This window comes from Cyprinus carpio, chromosome A8 (genome assembly GCF_018340385.1).
Source record: "Cyprinus carpio isolate SPL01 chromosome A8, ASM1834038v1, whole genome shotgun sequence".
Classification (NCBI taxonomy): domain Eukaryota; kingdom Metazoa; phylum Chordata; class Actinopteri; order Cypriniformes; family Cyprinidae; genus Cyprinus; species Cyprinus carpio.
Window position 1 is genome coordinate 19405140 of NC_056579.1, and position 20674 is coordinate 19425813.

Genomic DNA, 20674 nt, shown 5'->3' on the forward strand with positions numbered 1-20674 from the left:
TGGCTAGCGTGTCCTAACCCTCATTAGCACTGTGATGAAAAGAGAGACTCTACCCACAGTTTCCTCACACACACACCGCTAGAGTAAAGGTCAGAGCAAAGTGTGCTCTCTGTGTGTGAAGATCAACACAACGGCTCACTGACACTCTCTTATCGCTCAGATGGGGAATGTTTAACAGGGAGAGATCTCTTCCTAAAGTCTGGAGAGCTCTCTCTGTCACACACACACACACACACTGCAGAACCGCAATGTCAGCATGGCTGGAGTGATTAAAGACCTCATGAAATCTGAAGTTGTATGACTCTAAATCTGTTTGTTAGTACGGTAGTATATTCCTAAAGCTCACAAAATGACATTTAACATTTACTGTCTTACTTTTCTGGATAAAAATGTTGCTGATTTAGATTGAAGAAATTATGAAATTACAATACATATGTGAATCACAAAGCACTCTTAACTTCAGCTGATTTTTAAACTATAACACATTTTCATTTAATTACAAATAACATGCAGTTAAGCATCTGAAAACATTTGCACTTAAGTATATTCTTTTAAAGTATATTATTTCCATTATACATACTCTTTTTAAAAGTGTGCTAAAGTGGGCTTTTCTCACAGCAAACAGCAAATCATGTTCATGTCTTTGGATTTCTATGAAAAAAGGCAAAAGCCATTTGATACGTCCAGGCCCAACGTCCTGTTTCAACAGGAAATGCGTTCACACAGGACAGAAAACTGCACTCATTAAATGTTTTCCTAGGATCTTTAAAACTCTGGAGCAGTTACACACAGTTGGGATCCACAAACCTTGAACTTCACAAAGGATTTATAAAGAACGATTTTTGATCCGTGTCTTTAAATCACTTACAATCTAAGCCAGAGTCTGCTGAATACTTTCCCCAGCACATGGTTTATGACTGTCTTAGTAAGACCTTATGTAAGAACATGATGATAGGTATTCAAATATGCAGATGTTTGGACGGGAAACCTATGACACACTTCAGTCACTGACCTGAAACAGCATTTTGCTGTATTTTAACTCTTCATAGAGATTTGGGGTGCACACTTTCATGGCAATTCATAAGTATTTTACCTTTTGCAAATTGATGGATAATTCAAATGAATTTGTACAATCTCTTTCTCATATTTTTATACAATTTGCTTACATCCCACTGACGGTTAGCTTCACAGCTGCTTTCTTTCCAATAATTGTACTGTACAAATCACATGTACAAATTCATACAAAATCCCCACCTCATAAAACAGGTTACGCGTTTCCTGAGATTGGTTTGCACTTTTTCAGCGGTCGTGCTGGGATTTCAAAACATTCTTCAATAAAGATCCCTCAACTAAACCAAGCAGCTCTGAGATTAAATCACAGTATTAAAAAGACTGGAAAAAACAGAGGAAAACAAGACAAGACTGTGTTCTCATTTATGAGGGAATGAACTACTTGTCCCATTAAGCACTGCAAACAACATAATCAAATAAAGAACAATGGTACAATATAATACAAACATGTAACTTTAAATCCACTGATTGTGAGTTAAAAACAAAAATTTCTGGGTCCAGACTGTTAAGCTCTATGTGTTCTATTTACAATTTCGGTAAATAAATAAATAAATTCTGACAAGTTATATAGTTCATTAGGCTGGTTTCTAGGCAATGTAGCAATCTGGCACATTGATACACGGAGGAATATGATGAGGTGTGTTTCTTTGTAGATTTAGGTGAAAATAGCGGAAGCCATTTTGGTGGCGCATGTCATTTCCCGTCCCTGCACAGAGGTTGTTTCTCGTTTATTTTTACAGTTTCCTTTCTCTCTCTATTTTTTTAAACACTGTTTTTTCCCCTACCGCTGGAGTCCTGAGTGGGGGGAGCAGAAGTGACCCCGTAATGGCCACTAACACACACATTGGGCTTGTTACACAATGGGGTCCTTATACCGCTGCCTTGAAATTAACATCGACCCACTCCTACCCAAACAGGAAATCTGGATCGGCCTGCATCTTATTTTTCCAACTCATTTCCTGCTTTTCCTCTCCTTCCTCAGATTATTGGAATAGTTTTGCTTTATCCAGTCTATCCTGAGTCAAAGGCAACATTTCACTTTTATTTGTACTGAAATAATTGCAAATGATCATCCATTTGAAAACCAATGCACACACAACAAACCTAATCTGAGAATATATGTCAATGTCATTATTTTATAAATATATAATAAATGGAATCAATATAGATTTATATCTAATTCAGGAATGGCCCTTTTACTGTAGATGGAAATATCAAATTTTCAATATCATGAAATATTCAAGAGCTTGTTGATCCACATGTAATGTTTCCTTTATTATTTTTTCAGTAAACCTATGAAGAAGAAGTGCACTTTTGAAAGTTGCATTTCTGTGGTTGATGTTGATTATATATTTGTTTAATGGCAGAAGGAAGGTACTACACCAAGATAAACATTGGGACCGGAATTGTGGAAAATTGCTCGACCCTGTGCTTGAAGAGTATGCACTTCCAGAAATAAATTAGTCACATGTATTAAAAAAGGACCATTAGTGCTTTTAGGATGTTGCTTCAGTTGGACTTTGGAAAGTGGTTTGCTATCAAATCATTTGAAGGGACCCAAATGTAGAAGAAAACTAATGCCAAAATCCAGTTTTACTTCATTTCATTATCTGAGCATGAAAAATCTGAGCATATGTGTTTCATCTGTTAGCCACAGACTAACACACACACAGAATACACTGTACACACACATTTACATGATATGTATTTACATTCATTCATTCATTCATTCATTTAGCAGACCGTTTATACAAAGCAACTTATAAATCATTATAAATAAGGAATACAACATGCAACATATATACAAGAAAATTAAAATAAAAGAGAAAATAATACAAAAATAAAACAAAATAATTATTACAAAATATGCCCAGGCAGATCAACCTGTCAATGCAATAATGGCCACCTATTATGAGGACAAACTGAAAACCTAATCACAAAATAAACATTTCACCAACTCAGATAGCATCACTTTCAGTCATGACCAAAATAAAATAAAATAAAATAAAATAAAATAAAATAAAATGTAATTGAATAAAATAAAAACTTAAGTGCACATTATTTATTTATTCTATTTCTATATCTATTTATTTATTTATTAATATCTGCAAGTAAAGTTTTTGTTTTGTTTTAAATAAGGTACACTTAAGATCCTTTTCACAAGGGTATGTATAGAAACATTTTAAATTTATTACAAAACATGCTTATATATACAAATACTTAAGTATTTTGATAGCTGACTCTATCAGGTCATTTGCAGTGCATCATGGGAGTAGAGATTCGCTGAGAGCTCTTTCAGCATGTATTTGCTGGAGATTCATTGCAGAATCATGGGGAATGTAAGATTTTTACAATGAGGCATCACAATAAGCATATACCATCAATTAACAATCTAGTACCTCACAGTAGGTCTTCAAATGGTTTATATGGTAAAATTTAAAAATCAGTTCCCCAGTGGAGAAAATGAATGGGATTTTTACTTCAGGAAACCATCACTTGAACACAATTAAAGAAATTCTACAGCAATTTACATAAGTTCAACTATTAATGTGTTGGGAAAAAATGCAATTGTCAATCGAAAGCCCTGCATGTTGGGCCGGCACACAATATTTTAAGAGTAGAGCACTGAAGGGCTGTCACTAGGCCAGTGTGAGCACAAAGAAACAGCTGTCTGACAGCACAGAGCACAATATGACTGAATGAACACAGGACAATGACATGCTATGTGTGAACACGGCTGCATGTGGGTGGACTTTGAGATCCAGTCAGTCTGGGCTTTAGGCGGGCAAAATGAAAAGGATTTCTTGTGGATGTGAAAGAAGGAAACAGAGCACAAATACAGAAAGCTTTAAATTCAGTTCAGCTGTGCATTTCACAGACACAGTAAAAATGCCCTCCCAAAACTACTCTCGTCTGCTCTTTCAGCGATTTTTCAGTGTGAATGTACGCTCTGTCACACCATCCTGCTTTTGCATTTCGTGAAAAGCCCAGACGCTTTCGGGTCCCGCTAGCAACATAAACACACCCACACTAACACACATACACACACTCACAACACACCCCTTGCCTTGAGTTTATCTAATAGTCACATCTGGAGTCTATCAACTCCAGCGGTCTGCCCCCCTTCTTCTTCCTCACACACTCCTCTGGTCCTGCTCTGTCCCATTCCTTTAACACTTTCTTCACCACATCGCTACTGGATATGAAGCCTGAGACGGCAACTGAACATTCAGTCCCTGCTGTTAGGCGTGCTCATCGGCTCAACATCTCAACAAGAACTCAAAATGAACTCTGGAAGAAGAACTTGGACTGTTGTTGTGCTGCGGAGGAGTTTTAAGGAGTATATGTGTAAACAGTGAGGCCAAGATAATCTAGTCCGGTCAAACCATGTCTAGTCAAACTTCTGTCAAACTTGTATTATGATATAAAAGCTGAAGTGTGTAATTTTTTTTTTTTCAGTTTTGAGGAACGTTCTTCTTTTTCAGTTTTATATACAGAGATAAGATTTCCCTGAAGTGTGTAAATACTGTGGTACTTTCAAAACGTTCTGTTTGTTTGAGCATCTTGAACAATCTGACATAGCAACAGCTCAACCAGTGGGATGAGTTTGGGGGTGGGGCTATCCGTTTGGCTGACCAGTGAAAGAATAGGGGAGAGTTCATGTAGCATTCACGTTTCAAAATTTCACATTTTATTTTTGCAAGTTAATTAGTAATTTGTTGAAAGTAATGCTAATGAATTTGCACAATTCAGCTTTAGATTCAAGATCAAATTTAAATTTACCTTTAATTAATTTCTACTGAAATTCAGATTTCTGGTTTTATTATGCATTAGTTTATTTGCATACCAGCAAACCAACGCAGGCCTCTCCTCCTGCCCTCCGGCACTACTGTAATACTACCAGACTGCTGTCCTTATAGATGCGCATACTGAAGGAAATTAATTTCAGAATGTCTGCAGAGACAACATGCTAGTTGTCACACCTGTGGGATGTGCAGTTGAAGGTCAAGATGGCACATTATGATGAAGCAGACTCAATAAAAACAATAATAATACTTTTTTCACTATGATTATTTTACCTTAAGTTTAATTATAGTGTTAATCAAGGGGCAGCATTGATATATAAATATATATAATTTAAATTTATCTTTAATTAATTTCTACTGAAATTCACATTCCTAGTTTATGCATTAGTTTATTTGCATGGTATCCCAAGCACAGACACACAAAAAGTTGTTTCTTGTAATATTTGATTGAAATGTAATGGCATCATAATATGTAACGCCCACTTTTTACAACCCAATCATAAAATTAAGTCCACCCTACATTATTTCTCAGTGAGTGTCCTTTTAATTTGAAAATACCCTTGTGCAAAAGAAACATACTTTAGCATACTTTTAAAATGTATATGGCTCTATCACAGCATTTGCCATCTTGAGTATCAAAACACACAACGTGCTAAATTTAGCCAATCACAGCACTGGGAATTTACTTTCGTTTCTGTGAGACGAAACTCCCCTTGAAATTGAGAGTGTTTTTCAGAGTGTGAAATTCAGGACGTAAAATAGTTTTCCTTTCTTTTTTTTACAACTATTGGACCTTTTTTGGTGCAAAAAAGCAGTACACTTAAAGGGATAGCTCACCCAAAAATGAAAATTATTAACTCATTCACTACGTCATTCACTGGAACGTCACTCTTTCGTGATTCATGAACACGTATACAACAGTTACAAAAGCTATAGATTACGGTTAATAAAGTTTTAAATATGGATATTTTTCTTACACAAATGCATCGATTCACTTCAGAAGGCCTTTATTAACCCCTTGGAGTCATGTGGAGTACTTTTTATGATGGATGGATGCACTTTTTTGGCCTTCAAAATCTCAAACCTCATTCACTCCCATTATAAAGCTTGGAAGAGTCAGGACATTTTTAATAAAACTCTGACTGTATTCGTCTGAAAGAAGAAAGTCATATACACCTAGGATGGCTTGAGGGTGAGTAAATAATGGGGTAATTCTCATTTTTGGGTGAACTATACCTTTAAGTGGCCTTTTATTTCAATATTTTATTTTAAATTTTATTTTAATATTATACTTTCTATAAGTGTACATTCAGAACAACTAAACACACTTTTTCACAAGGGGACTGTATGTCAGATTATAGAAGTAAAATGGGTTGTGAACCATATTTGAATTTTAAACACATCACCAACACAGAAATGAACATACTGTATGTCCTTAATCTTTGAATTTTAAACACATCACCTATTTTATTTATTTCTTATTTATTTATTTCTCTTTAAAGTATTATTCTTGAGTTAATCAGTGCAGGATTGCTGGACTTTTAATCGCATAAGAAGCTAATTGAATCCACATCTGTCTTTCTCGAGCTTTGTTTATTAAGGGGAAAGATGGTTAAATTCACTGCCACTGCCACTGCCCTTCAGATTTTATGAGAGGGCCATGAGCTTAGCAATGGCCAGCACACACACACACACACACCAGAGTTGCCAAGTCCATGTATTATATGCGACGTTGGGCTTCTTTTTTTATAAAGTTGCGTGAAAAAATCCTGGGTCACTGGTTGCGTTTTTTTGGACTTATTTTAGAAATATGGTTACTTTTTAAGAAATATTGTTGCTTGTTAAGGGATTCTCCATCTGACAATGACACTCTCTATCCTGGGTCGCGGTTTTTTAGACTTATTTTAAGAAATATGGTTGCTTGTTAAGGGAAATCTGACAAGATCTATCTATAGTTTTTTATTTTTTTTTTCTTTATTTATGAAACCACATTTTGCACCTACTATTTCCAATCCTTTTTACTCTATCAGCTTGTAAATCTTCATTCTCTCTCTCTCATTATTCTCATTAGCTCTGCTCAAATCAGTGCTGGACAGGCCGCTGTGATCTGTTCACACACTCGTTAGGGTCGCCGCTCGTTAGTAGAGCTCAGCCTCATTACAGGATGTGTGTGTGTACGTGTCTATGTGGCTGTGTGCCGTTTTAAGGGACGGCGCTGGCTGGAAAATTTAATTTAGCAGATCAAGGGTAGAAGCGTGGGTTTGGCTGAGTGTGTGTATTTGGGTTCAGGTGAAAATTGCTCTTTTCATATAACGTGCTTGTGAGTATGTGAAAGAAAGCCAAGACACCACAAAGACACACTCACACACATATACTAACATGTGGCCTTCACGACATCCTGCATCAGCCTGCTGTGTTCTATAAGGGTATAAAACAAACATGGCTAAACATCGCTCTCGTTGGGTGGTTTGGCGAGCTATGAAGGACTTCTTTTCTTTGAGGAGGTCTGCTTTAATGAAAGGGAGGACTTTGTGAGAAGCTACCAGAGAACCAACGCAGGCCTCTCCTCCTGCCCTCCGGCACTACTGTAATACTACCAGACTGCTGTCCTTATAGAGGCGCATACTGAAGGAAATGTCTAAGAGTGTGAAAACTGCAGAGACAACATGCTAGTTGTCACACCTGTGGGATGTGCGGTTGAAGGTCAAGATGGCACATTATGATGAAGTAGACTCAATAAAAATATTAATAATACTTTTTTCACTGTAATTATTTTACCTCAAGTTCAATTATAGTGTTAATGAAGATGCAGCATTGATATATAAATATATTTGGACCTGTGTAAACATGTCATAACTGTGATATGTTCCAAATGACCTGTTTTTACAGCTTACTTAATGATCAGAGTAGATTGGGAAGGAACTTTGCATTTGTTTTGCAACTGTTTAAAAGTTTGTGGTAAGTAGGATTTTTAAAAATAAATTATTACTTTTATACATTTATTCATAAATGGATCATGAAAGAAAAATCATCACCATATCACTGTTTCCACAAAAATATTAACCAGCACAAACATTTTCAACATAATATATAATATTACTACATAATATATGATAATAAACAGAAATGTTCCTTGAGGATCAAATTAGCATATTAGAATGATTTCTGAAAGATCATGTGACACTGAAAATTGGAGTAATGATGCTGAAAATTCTAATTTAATATATATATATTAAATATATATTAAATATAAATCAGTGCGAATTGTAATTTCACAATATTACTGTTTTATTTGTTATCTAATAAATGCAGCCCTGGTGAAAATAAGAGAACTCTTAAAATAATAAAAATAATAATAATAATAAATAAATAAATAAAAATTCTTACCAACCCTGAAAAATAAATATGACACAAAACATAATCAGATTTTCAAATCATCAAAACATAAGACAAAGAGAATCCAATCAAATAATTGAGACAAAAAATATTTTCTTTGTCATATATTTATTGAGAAAAATTATCCAGTGTTACATATCTGTGAGTGGCAAAAGTATGTGAATCTTTGCTTTCAGAATCTGGTCTGACCCACTTTTGCAGCAAATACTGCAGCTAAACGTTTCTTATAACTGATCAGTCCTGTACAACATCTCGTAGGACTTTTAGCCCATTGCTCAGTACAGAACCACTTCAACTCTGTGATGGTGGTGGTTTACTCCTATGAACTGCTTGCTTCAAGTCCTTCCACAACATTTCATTTGGATTCAGGTCTGGATTTTGACTTGACCATTCCAAAACATTAATTTTGTTCTTCTTTAACCATTCTTTTGTAGAGTGACTTGTGTGCTTTGGGTAGTTGTCTTGCTGCATGACACACTTTCTCTACAGAATCCGTTCACTTACAGATGTCCTAACATTTTCTTTTAGTATTTGCTGGTATAACTCAGAATTCATTGTTCCATCAATGACAATGAAAGAAGTCCAGGCCCAAATGCAGCAAAACACTACCACCACCATGTTTCATAGATGGGTTAAAGTTCTTATGCTGGAATGCAGTGTTTTCCTTTCTCTAAACATAACGCTTCTAATTTAAACCCAAAAGTTCTGTTTTGGTCTCATCCATCCACTAAACATTTCTCCAATAGCCCCCTGGTTTGTCCACATGATCTTTAGCAAACTGCAGATGGGCAGCAATGTTCTTTTTGAAGAGCAGTGGTATTCTTCTTGTAACTCTGTTATGCACACCATGGATGTTCATGAACATTAACATCAGCCAATGTGAGAAAGGCCTTCAGTTGCTCGGAAGTTATCCTGGGTTCCTTTGCTACCTTGTGGACTATTACAAGTCTTGCTTTTGGAGTGATCTTTGTTGGTTGACCACTTCTGGGGAGCTGCATTTGTACACAGTGTCTCTGGCTTTGGATTTGTGGAGTCCAAACACTTTAGATCTGGTTTTATAACCTTATCCAGCTTGATGAGCAACTAAAACTCTTTTTCAGAGGTCCTCAGAGATCTCCTTTGTTTGTGCCTTGATACACTTGCACAAACATGATCAGACTTTGATAGATCCCTGTTCTCTAAATAAAACAGGGCAGACACTGACACCTGAGAGTCATCTCACTGATTGAAAACACCTCTGAACAGATGGATTCTGATTTCACCTTCAAATTAACAGCTAATCCTAAAGATTCACATACTTTTGCCACTTGCAGATATGTAATATTTTCCTGAATAAATAACTGTCAAAGAAATATTTCTCAGTCTCATTTGTTTGATTGGATTCTTTTTGTCTACTTTCATATTTATGCAGAAATATAGAAAATTCTAAAGGGTTCAAAAACTTTCAAGCAGCACTGTAATCTAAAACGAGAAAAATTATTCCATGTGCTTCCCTGTTGTCTCCCTCAAAATAAGATATTAAAACAGCAGTTGATTCAGGACTTCATAAGGAGAATGTATTGTACGTGTTTTCTCCATCGGTTCACAAAGGTATAACACATCAAATCTGGCCTGTGACCTAAAATGAGTTTGACACAATTAAATTAAATAATCTGGGGGATTCTTTTCCATCATTTCAATCTGTTATGTGTGAATTCACAGGGACGCACGACTTAATAGCATACAGTATACAGAGAAGAAGACGGCTGTTTAGACGATATTTAGAGCCTTGAAGTGATGCCAGAACAGTTTGAGAGAGATTTCCATAATAGGATGTACAGCACACAACACATGGGATGAGAAAACACAGCCAGACAGAAAGATGAAGTGCTGCAGTTTTCTTTCGTGTCATATCAATAACATATGTGTCATGATAAAGAATGCTTTGACATCACTTCAGTGAAATACTGCTTCACTGATAACACATCCTTTGAATTGAGAGGGAAGAAAAAAGAAGAAAGTTACAGTAAATGTGTCAGCAGTCAGATCTGTGATTGATATTAATATAACAACACTCCTAGACATTAATTTGACATAGGCAGCAGTTTTTGGGCTATAGAGAGAGCAGTAAGATCACCTGTCCTGGGAAGACTGCTGCACAGATAAGATAAACTCCCGGCAGCATGTTACGCTACACACACACACACACACACACACACACACACACACACAAACTCACAAGCTGGAAACAATGAACAGAGATATGCACACACACACACACACACACACACACACACACACACACACCAATCTGTTGAATTAAAACAAGAATAAACAATGAAACAATAGTACACACATAAACATTACACAGACCTGTCACGCCTCAGGAGGCTGAGGCCCAGGGCATGCTGGGAATTTTGTTTGTTACAAATTACACAATCAACTATAATCAAGTTCTCATGAGCAAACTAATCTGATTTACCAGTACTTCAAACTTTACATCCCTTGTGAACTGAATGTAACGTTTTCGAAAAATTAACTGTCTGTTAAATAAAATATTACAGATTACATTGTAATACATGCAATTAGCTGAACTTTTAGAGTGCTAGAGAGCCACACTTAATTTGGACTTCAGTACATTTTTTATATGTAATTTCATAATGACTTCTATTGTCTTTGAAATATGATTAAAGTGTACTGCTGAATGTACTGACAAGCATTTGTGGTAAACTAAAATCTATTTTAAAGTCCAGTATGTGTCATATATTTGTAATGATGTACATTTAAAATATATTAACTACAAATGTAATAGTGCGTGACACACTACTTCAGTGCTTCAGTATGTCAATCAAAACATCAAAATAGGCTAAGTGTACTGTTTTATAGCATGATAAAATATTATTAAACCAATTATTTAAAATGCAACTTTGAATTTGACATTATTACAAAGTGCACTTTTTACAAGTATACTTAAGTGTGTTAAGAAACAGTATCTTTAAATACACTTTAAGTACATTTAAGTGGCCTCTCGTTTTCGATATGAAATCATTATATTAACTACGGATATGGTTTTCTTAAAAATAAACTTTTCAGCCTCCTATCACTTTAAAAAAATTATATAACCCTTTTGCGGTCCCGGGTCAATTCTGACCTGGTAAAACGTAAATTTATAAACCAGTCACAACCTTTATATAACTTAAAATATCTGTATAATTATCAGTATTAACTCCATTGGAATGAATGGAATTTTATTAAACTCTTTTTTTTTTTTTTTTTTTTTTTACTAAAAACTATGGATGTCTTAGACAATTATTTTTTTTGACTTTCATGTCAAAACTGACCTGAATGTGATAGGAGGGTCAAGATTTATGCATACTACAAGAGCATATTCAGTAATATTAAGCAAAATTTTTCCCACAATGGATTATGACATGATATATAATTATTGTCGTTCATTATATTGGTTCTCATGCTGCATTCCAATCAACGGTAAAAGTTGGAACTGACCACCTGGAAATGTGTAATAAAATGCTATTAAAATCAGATTTGGAAATCAACTTGGAAAGTCTGAATTTTCTCATTCAGAAATGTGACTGTGGTTGTGTGATATCACATGAACACGGGATAATGTATAGGAGAGTAAAACCTAGTAAATGAACTATTCCCTTCATAATCATACGCCTGCAAAACAAATACCATCACCGTATAACATCGTTTATACTCTGCAATTTGGTTGCTAGGAAACACTTTTCCAAAGCAAATGATTGCATTGCAATTTGTTTCTTTATAAATCATCTTCAGAATGCCTGGCAATGGAAAGTCTTTACAGAGGGAAGTCAGTGATATCTACTAGGAAAGAATATTCCACATCTGACATCGAATGGAATGCATCATCAGAACTGTAGTAGCCAAGGATGTTTTAGTCTTCCTAAAAAGGAAGACTAAAGAGCTGTAAAGCTACATGTTTTCTTAACGTTCCGTGCCATACCATTTTTGTGTAATTTTTATTACAGACCTAGTGCATAAGGAATGTGTTTTCAGTTTTGGGTATATACAGTATACAAATATTATAAGTACATGGTGCAAAAATGTGCATACCTATTACTTCCTCACTTTTAACTCTCTATAGTAGACAACAAGCTTTTTTTTTTTTTTTTTTTTACATATACAGTTATTCACATTGTTTTCAGATTATTGTGTAGAGTGATCAGATGCATTTTAAATAATTGCTAAAAGCTTCATTGGCCAAAAAAATTAACTTTTCACAAAAAACAAAAAAAACAGCTATCAGCAGCAAATGTGAAAGTGTGAATGAGTACTAGTCAGGTAAAATCACTATCATACTTATTAGATTGTAAGAACAGTCTGATTGCTATAAAAGAAGAGGAGAAGTGCTTCCAATCATTGTGTTCTTGTTAGCAATGGTTACCTCCAAAGAAACACATGCAGCCATAGTCGGTTTGCATCAAAATGGCCTCACATGCAAGAAAATTGCTACAAAGAATATTGCACCTGAAAGAACCATTTACCGGATAATCAAGAATTTTAAGGAGAGAGGTTCGACTGCAGTGAAGAAGTCTTCAGGACATCCCAGAGTGTCCAGCGAGCACCAGGACCGTCTCCTCCTGAGGAGTCCGCTACAGAACCGTGTCACCAGCAGTGCAGAGCTTGCTCAGGAATGGCAGCAGGTTGGTGTGAGAGTATCTGCACACACAGTGAGGCCAAGACTTTTGGACAATGGCCTGGTGTCAAGAAGGGCAGCAAAAAAGCCACTTCCCTCCAAGATACAACATCATGGACAGACTGAAATTCTGCAGGAAGTACAAGGATTTGATAGCAAAAGACTGATGCACAGTTATTTTCTCTGATGAAGCTCCCTTCCGACTGTTTGGGACATCTGGAAAATCAATTGTTCGGAGAAGAAAAGGTGAACACTACCTAGTGTCCTGTGTTGTGCCAAAAGTGAAGCATCCTGAGACCATCCATGTGTGGAGGTGCTTTTCAACCAAGGGACTCTCATAATTCTGCCCAAAAACACTGCCACAAATAAAGAATGGTATCAAAACATCCTGCAAGAGCAACTTTTTACAACAATCCATGAGCAGTTTGGAGCACCATGTCACAGAGCAAGAGTGATAAAGAAGTGGCTCGAACATCATTACATTGAAATTTTGGATCTGTGGCCAGGCAACTCCCCGGATCTCAATCTCATAGAGAACCTGCGGTCAGTCCTCAAAAGGCGAGTGAACAAGCAGAAGCCCACAAATTGTGATCAACTCAGAGAGTTAATAAGGCCAGAATGGATCGCTATCAGTCAGGATTTGGCCCAGAAGCTTATATCCAGCAGGCCAGAGCCAACTGCAGAGGTTATGAAGAACAAGGGTCAACACTGTAAATATTGACTTTTATATATATATATATATATATATATTGCCAATAAAAGCCTTTAAAACTTATGATATGCTTAATGTTTTTCAGTGCACCATAGAAACGTGTGGAAAAATAATCTACAAATACTGGAGCAGCAAACTTTGCAAAACACAAAATTGATGTCACTGCCAAAACATTTGGCCATGACTGTACAATTATAAACTCTACAAACCCTGAAGAGTGAATCATCATATTTTTCATCCTGACTTTGAGCCTTTTTAAACCTGTTTTTCTAATTGTGTGCATTTCTCCACAACATGTCATAATTGTTTTATTAATACATAAACATAGTTTTAAAACTATGTTAGTTTTACTGCTGTGTATACATACTACTGTATATTATATATTATAATTGTATACTATTACAAATACTTCCAAATAAATAAATTGTTTCAACAATATAAGTCACAAAAAAGGCCAATAATGAAACTGCATTATGTAACAGTACAAAATTGCCACATTAATATAATCTTTAAAAAAAATAGTCTCAGTAAATCTTAGGCAAAGTTGATCTAGGAATAGCAACATCTAATTTACTAATCAAATATGCAGCAAAAAAAACAGCCCTTCCCCCTCAACCTAGCTCGGTTTAACTACAATCCCAGGTACGAGCGCCTGTTTGCAGGCACAGCTCCAGTTTCTCTGACCTTTGACCTCCGCAGCTCCCCGGGGGTCTTGTCTGCACTTGCAAAAACAACCAAATCGGATCCTTTTACCCCAAACAAACACCTACATACAGAGAACAGCCCTGTCTTACACACACATGGCTAATCACTGCACACGTGCACACATGAACACGAGCGCACACATGTGCACACAATAATGACCACACACACACACATCAAACACACGTGTTGCCACATACATTCACAATAAACCATATTTAGAGTTAGAAGATATGTCTACTAAAATTATGTTTTTGGGGTTTTTTTTTTTTAGCCAAGATACCATATTACCATTTTTATATATGCATGCTACAAAGGAGGTACAAAACAATTTTATAAGAAAATAATATGGCCTACTGTAGCTGTCAGTATCATACACCAATACTGCTGGTCAATCAGCAACACAACATAATTCTTCCTCCTTCATTCCCTGGCAGCCTCCTCTATTATCTCTCCAGACTGAGCAGTTCTTCACAGAGTGATATATGGAGGTGTAATGAGACTCCTTCTGTGATAGTCTCGTGTACCGGCTCATCCTCCCTACCGAGCATCACACTCACAGACAGCAGCAAACAGCTCCCTGTCAGCATTAACTTCAATATTCAGTATGAAATGTTCCTGATTATTTTCTAAATAAAGTAGAACGTTTTTGTTTTTGACTATAATTTGAACTTGTATTTAAAGCTGCAGTTTGAAACTTTGTGTACATAACTGTACATAAGACATCAGTGTTCAAAACTGTCTCCTTACCTTACATCAATTAGCAACTGTAAGCTTATAATAATGATTTATAATTTGAGGTGTCAGGTACGATTTTATGGAAAATTGACATCATTCGTCTCTTTGACAGCATTCGACACTGCATGGACATCACGTCCGTAAACAGACAGAGGAAGACCCGGCTACTGTATTTATTTATTTATTTATTTATTTATTTATTATACTTGATCTGTCAGTGTCTCAAATTTTCTAATCAGATGTACTTTTGTTTATGCATCAATGCCCTAGTGGAAAATACATATACAAAAATGCATTTGAAATAAATTGATTTCATGCTAAGTATACTACAAAAATACATTTACATATTTATGTGCTTAATAAAAATACCCTGCAATTGTACTTTTAGTATACTAAACTGGCATACTTCAAGTCTGCTTAATTGGAACAACTAATTTTGTACTTAATGCACTTTAATTGTGCGTAAGTAGTGCTAAAGTCCAACTAAAAAGTAACTGAAGTTTTTGTGCTAAAGTGGAACTATTGTAAGTATACTGCAGGTACACTTTAAATCCCTTGCATTTTAAGACCAATATAAAGACCAGACTCATTGTAATGTTTTAGCATTTGACTCCGTAATGAATCAAAACGGCCAACCCTTGACACACATCAAAGAAACCACTAAGCCTTGCAATGGTGATGAAGATGATGATGATGATGAGAAAGAGGTTGACTTACAGCTTCTCAAGGGAGTACAAGCCAGTGAAGGAGCCATTTTTCAGGACGCGGATACGATTGTTGCTCAGATTTCTGTGAAGAAATGCAAAAGCAGAGATGAAATGAGTCATTGTAATGACAGTCACTAATCACACATTCACAGACAGCCATACAAAACGAAATCCACTCGTGCATCCAATGAAAACAGCCCTCACTCACACACTCTGTCACACACACCCTCGCCAACACACACCCTGAACCAAAACACACACGTGCATGTCCAACAAAAACACGCATGTACAGTAAACACCCTGACACAAGCATGCTTATATGGCCAGGCATCTCAGACACATACGCTCGCCAACTCTCACACATATTCTTCATTTACTGCCTACAAACCCCAAGACCGCATGTAGATGTATTAACAATTTTATTCATCCTGTAGAATTTGAATTTGTATTATTGTTTATTTGGGTGTTGAATTATGTTTGTGCTTTTTTTATTATTATTTGTAACCAGTATTTTGAATTCTATATTGACGGCATAATTGGTGGCTTTTGTCGTTATTTTGATCTGTAAATACTCTTAATGATTTCTTATTACATTTTCAAACACTTTTGGATTCCTGAGGAGGGTAGACTGACCGAACATTGCTAATAAGTTTCATAATTATGTAAGTTTGAGTAGTTTGCAGGATTTATCCTTTTTTTTTTTGAGTTCATATACTGAACTCAAATCTAGCGCACCTACAAATCATTCGGGAGGACAAGGCAATTTCTTTTTATCTTCTTTAAAAACACTTAAGAATAAAATTTGTGACATTGGACCAGAATTGAGATATATTCATCATCTGAAAGCTCAATAAATAAGCTTTCCATTGATGTATGGTTTGTTAGGATAGGAGAATATCTGGTTGAAAATCTGGAATCTGAGGGTGCAGAAAAATTTAAATATTGAGAGAATCGCCTTTAAAGTTGTCCAAATGAAGTTCTTTGCAATACATATTACTAATCAAAAATTAAGTTTTTATATATTTACAGTAGGAAATTTACAAAATATCTTCATGGAACATGATATTTACTTAATGATTTTTGGCATAAAAGAAAAATCAATAATTTTGACCCATACAACGTTTTTTTGGCTATTGCTACAAATATACCCCAGCGACTTAAGGTTTTGTGCTCCAGGGTCACATACTGTATAATGTAATACATTAAATATACATATAAGTGATCCACACCCAAAGATTGCCCACAGATCCATTCATAAGAATTGTGGACAGCAAAAATGGGTGATCAATGTACTTTTGATCAATGTAATGTGTACTGAACAAAAGTACTAATTTCTTTAAAATAAATAAACAGAAATGCCCATAGAAACACTGATATAACATGTACTCTGTATACAGTATCTGTGAAGACAAGGTGTTTCAGCAACAAAAGAGAGAGGAGGAGGGAGAGTATGTGAGAAAGGATGCTGCCCAAACACTACTTCATCGACCCGACAGCCATGAAGACTTCAGTCATCAGACCGGGCTGTTTCCAATTAATCTTCACGGCTTAATAGAGGGATGGAAAGGGCGAGGGAATGAGGAAGAAGAGGGGGAGGAAGCCATAATCTTGATAATCACAGTGGATTCATTTTTACATCAAAAGGAAGTCAAGGTCCACATCAAACGTACACCCGGCTCTTTCCACGACAATTATCCCTTTTGCCATTGGGTAATGGGCCTGAGACCAGAGAGAGTCTTATCAGAAGGAAGAGAGGAAAGAGAAGAGGAAGAGAGAGGGGGCTTTGGACGGTGGTATGGATAAAGCTCAGGAGGAAAACAGGTTTGGATTAGGTGTATGGCTGATATGGACAAATAAAAATACACAAATGCCATAAACTGGGCTGTTATGTATATGTCAGATCTATTTCTATCCTTAAAACATATGGAATTAACATCACAAGAGGCCATATATTACAGTGATTTTCTCAGGCAAGTTAGGCAAGTTTTTATAAAATAGCAGCCACAGCAACATGAAAAAGACACTTATGTTCAATAACTGAATAGTTGACAAACAGCATGCACATTCACTTTACTTTTTCAACATCAAGATTAGAACTAGAATATAAGAAATTAGATTTTAAAATGTAGACAAAGTGAGGACAAAACATCTGAGATGACTTTGTAGAAGTAGAATTCAAAATCTGATTCAAAATTCAAAGTTTTAGAATAAAAAAGAAAAGAAAATGGTAAATGTTGGATTAATAATAAGAATAAGAAAAATAAAAGAATGTGTGAAGTAAAAATAAAAATAAAAAATATAAAACAATTTATCAAATAACTTTCCACTCATATTGTGGTAAAACCACATTGATATATATATATATATATATATATATATATTATATATATATATATATATATATATATATATATATATATATATATATATACTCAAACACCCCAGGCTTGTGCTTGTCATAGAGTGACACACAGTCAACATCATGACCGAAATCACAGACATCAGTCTAAAAGACTGGTGATGTTCCACAGTCTGCTTTGACTCATTACATTCATACTGTATTGTACAATCTGACATGCATCAATTGTAAAGTAGTTTAAACAAGCATAGCGTACACCTGGCTTTACCCAATCAGATTTTAGAGCTGCAATTATCCGTTGTATAATTGCATGACATTACTGGTACTTTCTAAAGTGTGCATTTGTGACTCATGTTACTCTTTCGACTGTCTCAGTGTGTCACAGCCTAATAGAGCATAACTGGCTGTATATCCATTTATTGGCAGGAAGTGTGTAACCAGTCAGGACTGAAGAACGTGTTTGCAGTATGCGAGTGTGTGTATATGTGTATATGAAAGTGTGTGTCTGCTTCCTTTAGCAAACCAGCAGCTGGTTCATCTTATTTCCTGCCTTGTCACAAAAGTTAATGAGCAGATTTAATCAAAACAGACAGTCTTTTTATTTAGTGCAAATATACTTTTTATGTAAAATGCAATATAGCATGGTGCTAGTCAAAATCATGGGTTAGATTCCCAGAATGCATGAACATAAAAAATACACCTTAAATGCAAATAAAATGCTTTAAATTAAAGTCTGTCATGTAAATTAATTCACAATACAGTACAAAGTCAAAACATTCAGAACATTATATTAGTGCTTGTCCGGGACAAGTGGATTTTTAAAGTGTTTCACGAACACCAGCATGATTGAAAATGTGACGTTTCATTTTTTTAAACAGTTCAATAAACAAGTAGTTAATATTAAGTGAAAATGACATTTCAGATACAGTATTGACTAACGAAAATAGTTCCAAACAAAGATCACAGCAAAAAATCCGCTCATCTCAGAGCAATGAACAGTGGTGTTTTGCTACTGAATTATTCAGTGTTTTTGAATGAATCGGGTAAGTCAATGATTCAGTGACTCATTTATAAAGACAACTGTTTGCTTAATTTGTGAATTAATCAACAGTTTGAACAAACTGAATGAATAAATGACTCAATGACTCACTCTTTAAGGCAGTCACATGCCGCCACCTACTGGCGGTTTAGTTAAGAAAAATTTTGCATTTGGTAATAGCAAAAAAAAAAAAAAAAAAAAAAAAAAAAAAAAACTGCAAATCGATCTCACAAACAGGCAAATATAAATAAGAGCTGATAGAACACTGATGAGAAAATTGCTTCAGACGAGGTTACATTTACACCATTTTTCTTTCTGGACAACATTTTTACTTGGAAAAATGAATGACTGAATTACTTGTCCAAAGCATGTCAAGGCTTAATGTTGAGCCCTGAACAAATTTTGTCAGAACTACGTTAAGACTTTGAAAACTCATCTCAAATCAATTAAAATACATGCCATTTTTGTCAGTGTTGGAATAGTTACTATGTTTGCCACCTTTGTAGCTCAGCATAGTTTGTGCTTTGTTCACAAAATGCACTATTTACTAAGTTACTGCATAACATTGTGCTACACCCAAAGTCAATCAACAGATTTTGACAGCTGTTTTTGTATGATTAATGCTAACGCTAGCAACCACGCTAATGACTTCCCGCAAATGCTCACACGTGTGGATAAACACACAGCTAAACTACATCCTGCCATGTAATTAAAGAAAATTAAAGAGGACATTTCAGAACTAACACAAGTGCCCCAAAAGTGAGTTTCTGTGTTTTGGTTTAAAATGAATGAAAATGACATCTTGCCTTTGTCAGGTCATTACTGAGGGTGACTACTCCAAACCACTAACCCACTGCAGTCATCCTGCTGCTGCAGGATGTAGGGAGGATCAGGACACATAGTACTGGGACACGGCCAGCTGAACAGATCTTCAAATAGCTGTTTGACCCTGATCTACCCCGCCTGATGCTCCGGTCGGGCACATGAACCGTCAGCTAACTCAAGCCAGACACAAGATAAAAGCTGAAAACCAGACCAGATCTACAGCATAATTTAATACAGAGAGAGACTGAGAGATATCACTGGCAAAAACACAAACTGGTTAATTGGACCCAGAGACTATAGAGCTATAGATAGTAATGAGTCAGAAACTATTTAGAAGGCGAGTATGTGTGGAGGTTAGGAGTCACATAAGGACTTGGGTTGCTGTGAGTTGCCGGTGTCGTGTGAGTGTGTATGTATATGCTTGAGCATCATTAATACAGCATCATATGATACATATAGTACATGGTTATATTTTTACATGTCGTCAAACTAAACCTTTGTTGTGTGAAGCCATATATGAAGTCACATTGTGAGTAAGGCTAGTAATTAGGTTGCAATTACAATCTAAAGTTACAAATGTGAGATTTAAAGTTGCAATTGTAAAATATAATGCCAGAATTGTGAGAAATAATGTCACAGTTTTGAGTCATTTTGTAAGT

General features: G+C 35.6%; 1 protein-coding gene across 1 annotated transcript in view; it reads right to left on the reverse strand.

Annotated features, from left to right (window-relative positions):
• LOC109095655 (adhesion G protein-coupled receptor A2-like) overlaps nt 1–20674 on the reverse strand; it is a 61243-nt gene that overhangs the window by 19260 nt on the left and 21309 nt on the right. Inside the window, 1 exon segment of the mRNA XM_042762650.1 lies at nt 15803–15874. Within this exon segment, the coding sequence (XP_042618584.1) occupies nt 15803–15874 (72 nt within the window).